General features: G+C 42.8%; 1 protein-coding gene across 1 annotated transcript in view; it reads left to right on the forward strand.

The window, feature by feature from the left end:
- The first annotated feature begins 286 nt into the window (after positions 1–286).
- LOC112108022 (sodium channel protein type 5 subunit alpha) overlaps positions 287–16,414 on the forward strand; it is a 263,352-nt gene continuing 247,224 nt past the window's right edge. The window contains exons 1-2 of the mRNA XM_026652176.2: positions 287–553; positions 3,652–3,770. Coding sequence (XP_026507961.1) covers positions 287–553; positions 3,652–3,770 — 386 coding nt within the window. The remainder of the gene's footprint in view (positions 554–3,651; positions 3,771–16,414) is intronic.

Consider the following 16,414-nt stretch of genomic DNA (forward strand, 5'->3'; position numbering starts at 1 on the left):
TGGGATTTAGGTGCTTTTCAAAATTCTACCTTCAATCTATAAAATCTATTCAGATTTGATCACTCAGACAACTCCTCATTTGAATTACTTTTCCAATTAGTTTTATTTTCCCTAGTGTTTTATTGGCCACATACAATTGGGCAAAAGGTTACCCGATTATTGCTAACTCATGCATTGTTCTGTTTGCTGGCTTGCCAATTCTGTAGTCACTTACCTTGATCCCTTTTGTTTTAGTTGTTTCCCCTACTTGGAGAAATGACCAGTACAGAAGAAGCAGGATGAAAAGATGGCCGACTTCTTGTTACAACCGGGTTCTAATAGCTTCCACCGGTTCACACTTGAATCCTTGGCTGCTATTGAGAAGCGAATTGCAGAGAAACTTGCAAGGAATGCCAAACAGGAGTACAGAGATCAGCCAGATGATGAGGAAAAGCCTCGGCCTCAGTTTGACTTACAAGCTTGCAAAAAGTTGCCTGGTATCTATGGGACTCTTCCTCCAGAGCTCATTGGGGAACCACTGGAGGATCTCGACCCTTACTACAGTGACCACAAGGTTAGAGCCTTCAGAAGCGTGTGTTATTTTACGTTTGCTTTCTAAGATGGGAGATATTTTATGCGGGGACTCTGGTTTTGTCTTTCCTCGTTCAGTAAAAATGGTTTCTTCTGGTTTAAGGATTGGAGAGCTAATGTGGGCAGAACTTCCTCCAGAGAACTAAACAGAGGGGCATAGTGGAATAAAAGCTTAGCTCAAGTAACATTGAGTATGAATATATATTGTTACGTGAGAACAGAACATTAGATGAGTTAAATGAAATTGTGGTTTCCATCTCTTTGCCTGAAATTCATGCCAGGACCAACGTCCTGTGCATTATTAAGCCTAACTAGGGTGACCAGATAGCAACTGTGGAAAAAATTGGATGGGGGTAGGGGGTAATAGGTGTCTATATAAGAAAAAGTCCCGAAAAATGGGACTGTCCCTTTAAAAATGGAACATCTGGTCACCCTAAGCCTAACCTTAGCCCTTCTTGTTAAGGGTTTATATGGTTCCTCGGGCCTTTTGGGGGCCTTCTGCACAGGAGGGAATATCACCTACATCGCATAAGAGGTGTGTGTGTGTGTATATATGTACAAATCATTCCTGAAGAGTGAAATTAATTTTTCTGCAGAGGGACAGCAAAAGCCGAGGCACCATTTCAGTCCCATTTAAGATGTCAAAATAGGGCTTATGGTGGGATTTAACTGGTGCAGTGTGCTGGCCCTCTGCACTAGGGTGAATTTCATCCTGGAGTGAATATCACCTGGTGAGAATCGTGTGGGCTGGACCAGAGCCACTAGGGTACGAACAGCTCCCTCAAAAGGCTGTTGGCAGCATGACTGTATAACTTGCTTACTACAACTTGCTTTCCTGTACTTCAAACATGTTATAACATGGATGAGAAAATAACACCCACAAACATGCATTCTGAGAACTTTCAATTTTTTGATGTATTCCTCTAGACTATATGTTTCTCCCATAAACCTGTATGTAAAATTACTGTATGTTTCCATGATGTAATCACTGGCATTTTTGTTCATGTGTTGTACAAATTTATATAGACAAAGTAACAAAAGTTAAATAGACACAGAAGTAGATTATTTATCTGAGATGTCTGGAATCAATCTATAATAATCTGTGGCTATTTAAATACAGTGTGCCCAGGCAGAAGCAACAGGACACAGATGTAATATTTTAGTCTTGAAAGCCAGATTCTGGATGGGTGAGTCCCAAAATTGCTTAAAGCTCACATCTGAACTGCCCTGATCTTGTTGCCACCATGTGCAGGTCAGTCTCTCTGTGCACAGTTAGGGCATTTTATTGTCTGCCTAGCTGTTTTCAGTCCCACGCTATGCTGGCAGCAGGAAGGTAGAGCAGCATAAGAGGTTCTGCACTAATTTTCTGCCATCTGAGGATCCCTTTTGCTTGGGGTGACCTTGGGGTGAACCTTTTAGTCCCAGCTACGTTGGCTATAGGGTCAGATAGTGCTGGCAGTGAGGTGCTCATCCTATGTGAGAATTTGGCCAGGAATCTGCACTTGGTGAATGAAAGAAGGAATTAGTGGAGGGTATTATGCAGGAACCAGCTCCTGCATGCAGATGACATACCAACTAGTGCATCCTCAAATGGAAGATCTAGAAGAAATAATAAACCAGTGGTATGACTAGCTAAAATGGCATCAGATGAAAATGAGCATGACTAAGATCGAGGTCATGTGGGTCAGTGGAGTTGCCACTGGGAAACTGGACGTAGAGATTAATGGAGTCAGACTAAACCAGACTGACCAGTTCAAGTACTTCTGTTCATGGGAAGATAGCAAGTTTGAACGTGAGATATAATCGAGATTGGGGAGTGTTGGAAGAGCATAGAATAACATCACCGGGGTTGTGTATGACAAGCCTATGTCACTGAGACTAAAGCCCCAACTGTACAGAACAGTGGTGCACCCCACAATGCTGTATAGTGCAGAAGCATGGGTGGCAAAAAAGACGGCAAGTTTGATGATTAGAGATATTTGAGACGAGATGTCTTTGCACCATAAGAGGAGTTTCACAAAGACATAATTCGAAATGCAAGTATTAGGATGGAAATCAAAGTTGTAATGTGGCTGACAAAATCCAAGAATTGCAACTCTGTGGATTTGGACACATGCAGAGGATGAATGAAGAAGACCTGGTGAAAATATCATGGGAAGAGAGGGTGATAGGAGAGACTCAGAGGAAAGCTGAGGAAGCAATGGATAGACTGTATCAAAGAAGATGGAAAGCAGGCAGTCCTTAGTGCGAGGGCCGGCTCCAGGGTTTTTGCCACCCCAAGCAGCAAAAAACAAACAAACAAAAAAGCCGCGATCTGCGGTAGCTCTACCGCCGCTGCTTCAGTCTTCGGCGGCAATTCGGCAGCTGGTCCTTCGCTCCAAGAGGGAATGAGGGACTTGCCGCCGAAGAGCCGGACGTGCCGCCCCTCTCCGTTGGCCACCCCAAGCACCTGCTTGCTGGGCTGGTGCCTGGAGCCGGCCCTGCTTAGTGCTAAGGATGACCCGACCCCAGCTGATGAGATAAGGGGAAGAAGATAATTATTATGCGTGAGCATATCCATCATAGTTCAGGCAGATCAATTTGTCATCATTAAGAAAACACCCTGAACTGTCCTGGAGCATGTGAGTTTGTTGGGTTGATATGGCTCTCGAGAGCAGGCCATGCTACAGGATGGGATTCTCATGGCCTAGTCCTACAAGGTGCTGAGCATCCTAACTCACCATAACAAGGTAATCAGTTACCACACACTTTGGAATAAATGCAGTGTTTCAAACACCAGTGCATGTGACGCAGGGTTTCACAGGAATCTGCATAGGAAAGGAAGGAATTTACAGCTCAGAGGGAGTTGTGGAGGGAAGTTTGGGGCATTTTTCCTGAGGCGGGCAAAGACTCTGCATTTGGGAAGGTCTTCTGGGGAACTGTCCATTGGGTGAATGGAAATTCACAACTGGAAGGATCTGGGAAGGGAATTAAGGGCACTGGGATGGGAGGGAATCTGCAGTTGGGAACTGGGTGAGAGGACCCTGATGTATAAATGCAAACACTAAATGTTCTCATTTAATTTTCCATTTTGTTTTCCAGACATTTATAGTACTGAACAAAGGGAAGACAATCTTTCGATTTAGTGCCACTCCTGCCTTGTATATACTTAGTCCTTTCCATCCAGTCAGAAGAGCAGCAATTAAAATTTTGGTACATTCATATCCTTTCAGGTGACTTCCCACCTTCTGATGTTATCTGATACAAGCGGATGTGGGTATGAGATTATTTGGTTTTATCAAACTGTTTGAAAGCTGGATATTTGATTTCATTTACTACAGACGTAACTAGAAATGTGTTGGATTTTTTCCTAAATAAGATGTGTAAAATGGCTTTTATGGGAAATACAGAGCTTGTCTTACTCACACAAACAGCCCCATTGACTTAGATGAGACTGCTTGTGTGAATAAAGTTGAGCAAGGTTTGGCCCAGAGTTAGTAAGAGAGGGAGTCAGTGGAGGAAATTTGCTGAGATACATCAGGGGAAGCTAACCAGGATAAATTTCATCTGTCCCCTTCCCCAGTCCGAAGCAAAGTTCACACATCTGATAATTCTCTCCTGGGATGCATGCATACCTCCTTCAGCACTGATCCATCCTCATGGGCTGTACTTGTGGCTGAGTGAATACAAAACTGTGTGGGGCTAACACTACTGCTGGCACTAGACATCCCACAATAGGTGAAGAGAAGGCAGGATCATTGTCTCCTCCCCAAATCTATATTGGCCAGCAAATCATGGAAATAAAGGCACAATGCACTTTCGGAAGGAAAGGTGGGTGCTGTTGCTAGGGATGGTGTGATTGCACCCTTACATATCCCAATGCAGAGTAATCCTTAAAAGGTACGAGCCTGCACTCAGTGATGAATAGTTCTTTAGGTCCTTCCCCATAACCTCCTAGTCATTTCACTGATGACCGGATACAGAATTTAGAACCTCACCCACATAGATATTCAGAATTCGTAGAATGTGAATTACAATACCGCTTAAATGAGGTGAGCTGCTGTAGCCCTGAGGGAGGAGACAAGCATGCATCTGAATTCTTGCAAGTTAAATAATCTAAACAAAGAAAATTGCTCTGCAGTGTTAATGCTGAACAATTTACCAAGGATCATGTTGGATTCTCCATCACTAACAATTTTTTAAATTAAGATTGGATGCTTTTTCTAAAAGATCTGCTTTGGGAATTATTTGGGGCAAGTTCTATGGCTTGTGCTATACAGGAAGTCAGACTAGATGATCACAATGTTCCCTTCTGGTCTTGGAATCTATGAAAATGATTATTTAAAAAATTAAACACTTGTACTCAATAATCCAAGACCCAGCTTGTTAAAAATGTACATCATGGGCCAGATCTTCAGCTGGTGTAAATTAGTGTAGCTCTGTTGAAGTCAAGGGCATACCCCCATCTGAGGCCCTGGCCCAACATCTGTCTATGTAACTGAAAAAAATATGTTAGTATGTCTTAGCAAAAAACAACCGTGTAATGCTCGAGTATTCATTTATGACAATAATTATAAAAAGTATTTTATTTGACACTTTAAAAGTTAAAGATCTGGATAGTATAATATTTTAAAAGTATGGGCCCAGATCCTTTTCTCATTTAAGTCCATGAGAGTTTTGCCATAAACATCATTAGCAACAACACTGGGTCCAATAGTTCGAAGCTTTCTGAGACACAAATGGGATATTTAATCTCTAAGAGTGAAATTTGCCCTTGTGCAGAGAGCCAGCACAAAGTCTGTGCACCACAAAGAGTAGTGTGTAGGCCTTGTGCTGGCATGTTGAGTCTGGGTGAAATTCACCCAGACCAAAATAATTCATTTTAATCAGTTTGAAAGTAAATGGGACTGGATGACATGTGCACTGTACCATCCACTTGAACTGGATCCTCTACTCGGTTCCACCATAACTTCATTTGTATTCCAAATAACACAACTCCCACTCTTCAATCATTTTATGTGGGATGGAAATTTCAATTTTCATTCAGCTCTAGTCCTGAAGAAATTTAACAAATGTACAGTCTTGAAAACATTATAATCCATTTTATCCATCTATCTAGGAGATTGGACTTAGCTGAAACATATACACAGACACCCATTCACCTATGTGGTAAAAGATTCCTCTATTTTGTTTATATGAGCATCTATTATCAATACCACTGCCTTCTGTTTGCTTTATCAGCTTCTCCCAAGGTCTGCACAAAGGTTCCAGTATTGATAGCCATACTGAGAGCTCAGAGAATCCACACATCGCTAAAATGGCTAGATGACATTTTAGTATGAGCCTATTCCGTAGGAGAAGTGTCCATAAATACAAAAGAGTAATAACAGGCATTAAGGAGATATCACAGAATTATTGATTTATTATCAAATTCAGCAAATTCCCTTTAAATGGATACATTATCCAGTGGAAGAATTAGTTCATGCTCTTAAGTCTATGTTGCTCTCAGAGAAAATAAATGTGAAGGTTCAGATGACAATAGTTCAACTTAAAAATGAACATATAATACCATCCAAGACATTCCCAAAATTACTAAGAACCATGGGGTTGTGCAGAGACATTTCATTATGGCTCAAGCTTCACTTGAGAACAGTTCAACACTTGCTGCTGGAAACTGGGGCATGGCTACATTACAACAGGTACATTAGTGCAACTTCGCTGAAGTCAGTCAAGATCAGTGGAATTGCATTGGTCTGAGAGAAGAATTTGGTAACTACAATCTGTTAACAGAAAGCATAAATGCACAACTCTCAGTTATAGGTCTGGGTACCCATTCTGCACTCTCACAAAACCATGCAACCCCAAGTGAAACCAATAGAGATTGTGTATGTATTGCAGAGGGCAGAAATATGCCCCTGGTCAGAAGTTGCCTGAAGTGGTGGTGACTCAAATGATCAGAATGCAGGAAGCGCCTGTCTCAGTACCTTCAAGAGTCAAAGCAATGAGAGCCTGGGGTGTACACTTCAGAGACATATCAGAACAAGAAATATGGTCAGAACAGGAGCATGATTTTTTGGGAGTGAAAGGCCATAAAGCTAACAACATTTTAGTTCCAGAAACACCTCATTTGCACCTTAGTAATAGCTGTCTCATACATCAACAAGCGGAAGGAAGGAAGGAAGACATCCAGTCTCACTAGGATGGCAGTAGAGTTCCTACGTTAGGCGGCACACCGTTTTCAGTCGATAAATGCTATTCACATCAAGAGAACTCAAAATACAAAGGGCAACTGGCTGAACAGGAAGTCAATATTCCAAGCAGAATGGAGCCTCAATTGGCAAGTAATCGAGCAGATACTATCATTGACATGAACTCAGGAGCTGGATCTCTTGCCTTGCATGAGAGTATTAAGCAACCATTTTTCCTGTAAGGGGAAAACCAGAAGTGTTAGCAAATGTGGTGCACTGTCACAACAAAAGTGTCTGAAGCAACTTGTTTAGTACATACCATCTCTCCCATTTCCAATTATTGAACATATAGTGCAAGTGGAAGAGAATGGCACAGGAGGCTGAAGGAAGAATCCTCTTCCAAACAGGATGAGGAGCCCAAGGTTCTTGGATGAAGCAGATTTATCTACAGCTCCTCCTCTGGGATTTCCATAGAGAGAGGACCTAATTTTTCAGGGACCTATACAACCTCGCTAGTCCAATTTATCTTTGACAATCTGGCTATTTAGAAAGATGTTCTACTAGGAAAAAAAATCCATAGGATTTGATAACACTTTGTTAATTGAAGTAATTTGCATTATTAATGTGGTTTAGGGCTGTTTTTTTTTTTAATCTTCTCATCCATGTAATGCATTCAGATTCAAATCCATTATTTGATGCGGCCATATTCTTGAGAACATCAGGCTTATGTACATTCTCAAAAGGTAGGAATATATTTCAAATGCCATTTGGAGGAAGAGGTTGTCTTTGGGGTGAGGTGGGCCTACTCCAGGGGCCCTTCTTCCCATATCAGGATTAGTCTGCAAGGAGATGGAGCTGTCTTCTTCTCTTCCTCCTTCTATAAGAGTGGTGTTGGGGAGGAAGGACCAGCTTCCACTTCCAAACTAGTGGCACTGAGGCTAGATCATATCTTGAAGGGAGACAAGTCTGGCCTCACTCCTAAATGAGGGACACCAAAGTCATCTCTAATGTGTGTGGGGAGATAAAAGGGCCATTTCTGCTTTTAAATGATACATCAGTTCCCAGCTCCTGTCATGATACAAGATATTGTGGCAGTGCATTTTTTTCCCATCAGGACAGGCAGGGGAGGTGCACATAGATAGTGCCCCTCATCACTTTTCTTGCTGGTGCCAACTTTCTCCCAGTTAGTACCAGTCTCCTGTCACTACTCTTGTTGGAAGTCAGTAATGTTGGAGATTATTGCCCTCCTGAGTAGACAGTTTCCACTCTCACAAGCTCAAGACTGAATCTTGTTTGTCCTCATCCATGGGCAGCTCTATTTTTTTGAGGAAATTCTGCATTAGGTCAGGGGACAGGAAACATGTCTCTGGCAAATATATAAGGCCATTTGAACCTGTTCAGCAATTTGGAATGTTATAATAGGTCCCAAGAGAAGACAGATTCATGGGAAGAGGACAGTTCAAAGGGGCACAATAAATTCAGTTCTCTAAAAACACCATGCACCTGTATTCTTATTTTGTGCTAGCTTACTAGTATGATACCAGTGGAACTCTCACAGCTCATAGAACTTTGACCCTGGAGGGACGTGGTAATGGGGTAGAACACAAGCCACATCCCCTAATGTCCATTGTGCGCCATCCCTCGGTGGGTATAAATTCCAGTATTGCAGATAACTTCCTGATTGTTGTAGCTTCTGGGTAACTCTAGCTTTTCAGATCTACTGTATCCTTTTCAATACTTACCCCTTCCCTTCAGTTCAGTGGGTTGCTTGAATTGTTAGGCCCTGGCCCTGGCATATGTGTTGATGGTTCTGGCATTTGGTCTAGGGAATCTCACCACTTCGGCAGTCAGCTGTAGTGGCCTTGGCTCCCATTCTTGGTGACAGATGCCTACCTTTGATACTTTCTCCAGGTGATTTCAAATCGATATATGCAGAGAGAGAGATTGGTTTGCCTTTTGGGTTCTGCCCGTGACAGTAAAAGGGTGGGTAGCTGAGAAGTGAAGTTTGAGTTCAGATCCAGAGCTCAAGGACTGAGAAGATTGGCCTGGGACTTTTGTTTGGGACAATCAGTAGTTCTAACTTGCCAAAGAATAGAGGGGACTAGTGCAAAATGGCAGTCCAACAAAATTTGGATTAATAATAAAAAAAGTTCTTAGACTCTCAAATTTGGATGCCTAAAGCTAGGTACCTGTTCTTCATCCATGTTTAAGGCACCTAAATAAAAACAGCCTAGTCTTCAAAGGTGCTGAGCACTTGACTTCAGTGCCAGTTGCTCATGGTCAGCGCTTTTGAAAATCAGGCTGCTTTCCTTAAGGAGCCAATATATGGATATAGATGCCTAACTTTATGGATCCGAGTTTTAAAAAGTTGGCATAAATTCCATAAGGTGGTGAACTGTTTGAGCTCATTCCATCAGAGTCTCTAATCCCTGTGATGTGGACCAGTAGTTATCAAGTACTTTAAACAGATCTCTCTCCTGTATTGTGCATGTCTCTTTCTGCTTATTTCTATTGGTATATCTTGGGAGAGACCAGGAGTGACAGGTGAAACATGAGTCAACCAGACAATTTTTCAGACTTGGAGATCTTTCTGAGTATCACACCCTGGGATCTTTCATTGGGGACGAGCACTGCTCAACACCTTTTGTGATTCTGAAAGTGTAAAAACATGTTCTTGAATGAATAAATTATAGGAGTCAGAGTAAGTAACAATTGTAGGGCTAGCAGATGGATACTTAACAACAGATGGTATCACTGATCTGAATAGGCCTGATCTTTTCTAATTCTCAAAACTAAGCAGGTTTGGGCCTGGTTAGTAGTTGATGGTTAACTGCTTGATGATACCTTGTGTTCTAGGGTTGTTACTTTTTTATATTAGCAAGGTCTCTCTCTAAACATTCTTTGTTTATTAAACGATATGGAGGAGATTGGGCAGAACTATATTTAGAGCTGGAATGTGAATTGAGAATTCTTGGCTATTTAACACTGAAATCATAGAAATGGAAGGAACCTTGAGAGGTCATCAAGTCTAGCTCCCTACACTGAGGCAGACCCAGTAAACCTAGATCATTCCTAACAGCTGTCTGTCTAACCTGTTCTTAAAAACCTCCAATGACGGGGATTCCTTTGGAAACATATTCCAGAGTTTAACTACCATTATAGTTGGAAAGTTTTCCCTAATATCTAACCTAAATCTCCCTTGCTGCAGATTGAGCCCATTACTACTTGTTGTACCTTTAGTGGACATAGAGAAATATTGATCTCTGTCCTCTTTATAACAGCCCTTGACATATCTGAAAACCTAGCAGTTTCCCCCTTGTTGTCTTTTCTCAAGACCAAATATGCTCAGATTTTTAACCTTTCCTCATAGGTCAGGTTTGCTAAACCTTTTATAATATTTGTTGCTTTTCTCTGGACTCCTTCCAATTTGTCCACATCTTTCCTAAAGTGTGACACCCAGAAATGGACACAGTACTCCAGCTGAGACCTCATCAGTACCGAGTAGACCAGGACAGTTAACTCGCATGTCTTACGCAAAATAATTCTGTTAATACACCCCAGTTTTGCAGCTTTTTCACAACAGCATCATATTGATGGTTCTTATTCAATCTGTGATCCACTAAAACCCCAAATCATTTTCAGCAGGGCTACCACCGGTCCTAGCCAATTTTGCAGTTGTGCATTTGATTTTTCCTTCCTAAGTGCAAAGCACTACACTTAACTTCACTAAATTTCCTCCTTTTGATTTCAGACCAATTCTCCAATTTGTCCGTGTTTGTTTTGAATTCTAATCCTGTCCTCCAAAGTGCTTGCAACCCCTCCCAGGTTGGTGTCCTCTGCAAATTTTCAGTGTTCATATTGTGAATAATTTATGAAGACACGGTCATCTTAACTGTACATTAATTGTATCTTTACTTCAAGCACCAGCCAACAATAAGTCTAAGGGGTTGGTTCCGCATGAACATATACTTGGCTTCTGGTCTATGTATCTTCACACAAGCTAATTTTAAGGGACTTGAGTGGAAGCCAGCAAACTTTTGTTGAATTTGGCCTTTTGATATAGAGAGTTGTATCCTACTGTCTGTTTTAGTGACTGTTTGTCTGTGATACGCCTTTGATTCAGTGGAAGCAGGATCAGCCCCTAAGGCCAGGTTTTCAAAAGCGTCCAGCACCCAACAGCTCCCATTTGGGCACCTGAATGGAGTGGCCAGATTTTCAGATGTGCTCAGCACGCAGCTCGAGCACTTTTGAAATTCTTGCCCCTTCAGTCTGGGGCTGAAGGGAGTAGAGCTCTTTTGAAAACCTGACCTCAGTTGTGAGGGCTGAACACACTTGAAACTCTGGCCTTCATTACCCTACTAATTTCACACACCCTACTGATATCGGATGCTATACTCAACCTTTTCTTCACACGACTACAAGATATTCCCGTCCCAGCTGAAGTAATTGTTTAATTGTCAGCTAATATTTTTAAACTCTCGTTAAATACATTTTCTTCTGTACAAACAGCCCAGACAGTGGTACCACATAATATTCTTCCAAAGCTAAATATTGCAACTGAGTCCCATCTCTCTGAGTGTCCACATTTCCAGGACCTGACTGGTGGAATTCTCCAAGCTTTACAATTGTAAATCTCTTAAACCACCTTGGCAGTAGGTGGTACGTACCCAACTCTGCTCAGGTGGATGTAGCAGCTCCTAAAACCTCTACACTCAGTTCCTTTCTCACTGCTGATAGAAAGCATCTCAAACTGCTGCTTCCTTTTGTCATTACACACAGATGTGCTTGTTGTCTTAGAGCTTTCTGTAGGGTCCATGGCCCAGTTGATTCAAGCTTTTTTTTTTTTTTCCAAGCTAAGATTTCATCAGACTTTCTTCCTTTCATCTCTCCCACCTGCCTCTGTGAGTAAATCCTGAAACAAAGACAAGAGTTTTTGTTTCTTCGGTTTGGACTTGTAACAGAGTTCTGATGGCTTTGAAGCACTCAGCTCCTCCACCCAGGTTGGAGGTTGAAGCTTTAGAATGCTTGAAATGTCAGCATGTATCCCTGAAACAGCATGTATTAGGTGCAGGTTGCTAAGTCAAGCACTGTCTCAAAGGACTTGGAGCAGGTATCGACCTCTAATGTGCCAAGGCAATCATCACTAAGATTACTGACAGCATCTCAAGTCTCGGGCCAAATGCCCAGTCAAAGCTTCAGGAACATAGGTCAGCACTGACTCTGGAGTAAAGTCATCCCCTCTTTCTATGTGAAGTTGCAAGAATACCCTTTGACTCTACACTATTACAGTAACTCCCCACTTAACATTGTAGTTATGTTCCTGAAAAATGCGACTTTAAGCGAAACGATGTTAAGCGAATCCAGTTTCCCCATAAGAATTAATGTAAATGAGGGGGTTAGGTTCCAGGGAAATTTTTTTCACCAGACAAAAGACTATATATTATATATACACATACACAGTGTAAGTTTTAAACAAACAATTTAATACTGGTACACAGTGATGATGATTGTGAAGCTTGGTTGAGGTGGAGGAGTCAGAGGGTGGGATATTTCCCTTACTGCTAAATGATGAACTAGCAATTGGCTGAGGCCTCAAGGGTTAACTCTCTCTCTACACAAAGCAGCAGGAATGGAGGGATATATGCGCATTTCCCCTTTAAGTACACTGCCTTGTTAATTAGATCAGCTTGCTGAGACCGCAGCTGCTGCAAACTCCCTCCGTCCTGAGCCCTGCTGTCCCCCCCTGCTCTATGGAGATGGGGTAAGCGGGGAGCAGGGGGAGGGGGACACCCTGATATTAGCCCCCCTCTTCCTTCCCTCCCCCCCCCGCACAGTAAGCAGGAGTCTCGGGGAGCAGCTCCAAGGCAGAGGGCAGGAGCAGCACATGGCAGTGGGGGGAGGGACAGCTGCAATTGCTAGCCTGCTGGGCAGCTGCTGCACAGGGAAATTAGGGGAGTGGGGAGCTGTTGGGGGGGGGAGCTGCCGGTCCACCCTGGTTCCAAGCCCCCACCACTAGCTGCAACGGGCTGCTCTTCCTGCAAGCAGTAGACAAAGCAGGCGGCTGCCAAACGACATTAGAAGGGAGCATTACACAACTTTAAATGAGCACGTTCCCTAATTGATCAGCAACGTAACAATGAAACAACATTAACCGGGACGACTTTAAGTGAGGAGTTACTGTATTACTCTTTTTTATATTTATATTATCATAATGCCTAGGGACGCAACCATATGGCAGGATCCCATTGTGCTAGGCACTGTACAAACACCAAACAAAAAAACATCCCTGCCCCAAGGAGCTTACAAGCTAAGCACAAGACAAGCTACAAACACCTTCTCTGTCCTTGACTTCTGCCCTTTGTTTTCTCAACTTTCTGGCTACTCCACTTCTGGCAGCATTGGGGTTGATGGGCCAGATCCTGAGTTCCAACCACAGTTTGATTTCTTGTAACCTTAATTCAGCTCCCTTGTTCATATGCATCATGAAATAGTCTAAATTACAAAATCACATACTATTTTGTCCACAGCTCCTCTTACTCATTCTCAGTTATCAGCAGTGTTCATAGATCCTTATTTCTGTTTCCACATTCCCTTTTCTACAATCTCCCAGACTCTTCTGACTTTCTTTTGACTGTCCTGGCTCTAGCACTCCAAGCTGGTGTCCTATTCTGCTCCTTAGGCCATCCTATTATTATTATTATTTATTATTTATTTATTATTTGTATCATGGTAGCACTTAAGAGCCCAAGCCATGGATCAGGACCCTGTTGTGGTAGGTACTCTACAAACAGAACAAAAAAAGATTCTCCGATGACCTTACAACGTAAGTATATGGTCTCCTGGCTGTCTCTCTCTTTGATCTCTACATTTTGATATTTTCCTGCTATGTCTCTGCTCAATTTTAATATTGCATTGGCATTCCTTGACCTCTCTGTGCTTCTGTGTCTCAACTTCACCATCCTCTGTGGTTAAGGTTCATTTAAAGAACTGTCCAAAGGCTTTCAGATTTTTGCTTCCAAGTGGGTGGTTTGCTGATGCAGGTGAAGTTTCATGCAAATCACTGCACTTTATTGTCATGTAGCATATGAATTAGAATGAAATCAAATTCAGATTAGTTTAAGGGGCTGTCTACAAAGACTAGTCTACTTATAACAAACCAAAGCTCACACTATCAGTATTTCTTGAATGTATGGACCGTGCCTAGGTCACGTATAGGTTGATCTTCAAGTTAAAATAAAAACTGGTATAAAATCAAATATTTTAACAATATTTTATATTTGAATATTTATTTTTTTAATGACTAGGACAAAAATCTCATTGTCAATAAAGTGAAATGCCACCTAAGCACCTCCCTTGTCCATGTGGAAACCTCAGTTTGTTGGATGAACTGTCCTTCAAGCTGCCTTGTGCTGCCAAAGTGAGGCCCTGAATGTGACCCCCCCCCCCAAGTGGTTAAATTATTTTCATTGGTCCCAAGAGCACTGCACTATGCAACATTTTAAAGCAGAAGCTAATCCAAGACCCTTATGAACAGCCCTGTTTTTGCCTTTCCTTGCAAACCCTTCTCCTCCTACACAATTCCATTATTACAGGTTTGTTTGTGTAACTACATATGCACAAATATCGCCAATATTCCGTGAGAGGTTTGTTTCAATCTTGTCTTTGATAATGTCCATAGTAGCTCCATTCCCTTGTGTGGTATTGGAAAAAGGAAATTCTTAATGGATGTTCTCATGTACATCACCTTTAGTTATCATAGATTAAAGAAGTAACTTTAAAGGCGAAAATTAATGTTGCAATACCCTGTGTCCAGTAAGTCTGAGGAGATGTTATGGTGGTTTTTGTATGGGCCATCTAAGAAAGACTTCTGTGTAAGTTTGGGGGAAAACAATGATTTGCCAGGGTGAACTGTGAGGAAAGCCAGAAAAACTCAGGCCACAGGCCAGGACATGGACAAGTGTTATCTGTTTTGGTTGTAGAGAAGTGGGCCATATCTAAAGGCATTGTCCTCAGAGGAAATGTGCTTACTGCAGGAAGAGATGCAGGAACCTGAGTAAGCAATGGAAGAAAGGAGTGTAGAATGATACGAATGCATATGACGGCCTGAATACCCAGGAGGCAAGTGAACCAGGGGTGGCACTGATGACAAAGAAGTGTACAGCTATTCAAGAGAGCCACACGGAAAAGGCAAGAGAGATTAGGGTGGGAGAATTACAGAGGTTGACACAAGCCATATCGAGGTGGGCATAAACACAGAGATTACTGTGAAGATGGATGCCATGATTAGGAAGTGCCTGATACAGCTGACTAGTTACCCCTTGACAACCAGAGGATATGCTGGTGACTATGGCTACCCATGGGGACCAGGAGTTGAAAGTGGTGAGTCTGCAAGGGAAACCTGGTGACCTGAGGCAAACTCTACAGGCAGCCCTAAGGGACCAGAAGTCAGTGGTGGAGGCTTTTCTAGAGACGGGGAAAAAAACAAGGTCTGTGAGAAGGGCTGTAATGCAACACTGAATGGAGAGGATGTTAGAAACCTGCTTTTCCTGACTGAGACACATTGAGGGGACCTGGATGCTGCAGAAGAAGCCAGACAGCAAGCTGTGAAAGAAAAGGAGCAATTGCTCATGGAAATTGACCACCTGAAGGGAGAGCTGGAAAAAATATGGGGTGGTCTCCGGGACAGAGCAAGGTTTTAGAAGGGGGTGGGGGATGTATGTCACGGGCTGGCTGGCTCTAAATGCAAGCTGGGCTCAGCCTTGCCTATGACCTAGCAACTCAGAGATAATTAGTAATCACACCTGAGTGTGGTAGGGTGAGTTAATTTAAATAATTGACCCCAGCAGTGGAGAATCAGAAAGGACTGCTTAAATAGAGCTGGGAACACCATCTGGGGGAGGGAGCAGAGAGCAGGCAAGCTGCGGTGGAAGGCCCTGAGAAAGGGTCTGTAAAAAGACCCACAGAGATTAGTTTAGGCTCCTATGGGGGAACTGTGGGATAGGGTCTACCAGCAGCAGGGAGATCCCTAAGGCAGAGGTTCTCAAACTGTGGTCTGTTCAGGTGGTCTGTGGATAGTTCCCTCTAAGGTGCACACCTGGGCGACCGCGCACAAGAGAATGAAGGGCCACCCACCTAATTACTGGAGCCACGCTGATAAATTATTATTGAGTTAAGTTTTTTTTTATATATAGCGCTTTTATCCAAAGTGCTTTACAATAGTTAGCTAACAGTACAAACAATATTTGGAAAGATCATTAAGTGGCCCACTGAGACCCTCAGCAATTTTCAAGAAGTTGCCAGAGTCCCTGGGAAAGGGAGGCAGTGAGGGAATCAAGGGGGGGCGGGGAGCAAGATAAGAGAAACTCTGCAGGGGTCAGGAGAAGGGGCCAAGAAGTAGAGGACTTCAGTAGAGTCTGAGAGGGGCAGAAGCAGTATTAGTTTTGGTATTTTGGGCTTTTGGGGCTTTTCCCTTCTGCATTTGAGTCAGGTGGCTTTCTGCTCCACACTGATGGGGTGCCAGTAACGTGATCAATAACAGCACAGGAGAAAGAGTCTCCCTGCTCTAAATTCTGGTGCCCAGCCCCACCTTGGCCTGGAACATCCAGAAGCAGCACTTACAGGGAAAGTCCAGTTTTGCCCCTCTGGCCCTGGGATGGTATATGTTCCATCATTCTTTG

The sequence above is a fragment of the Terrapene carolina genome, unplaced genomic scaffold, assembly GCF_002925995.2.
Source record: "Terrapene carolina triunguis isolate 2854851 unplaced genomic scaffold, T_m_triunguis-2.0 Scaffold111, whole genome shotgun sequence".
Classification (NCBI taxonomy): Eukaryota; Metazoa; Chordata; order Testudines; family Emydidae; genus Terrapene; species Terrapene triunguis.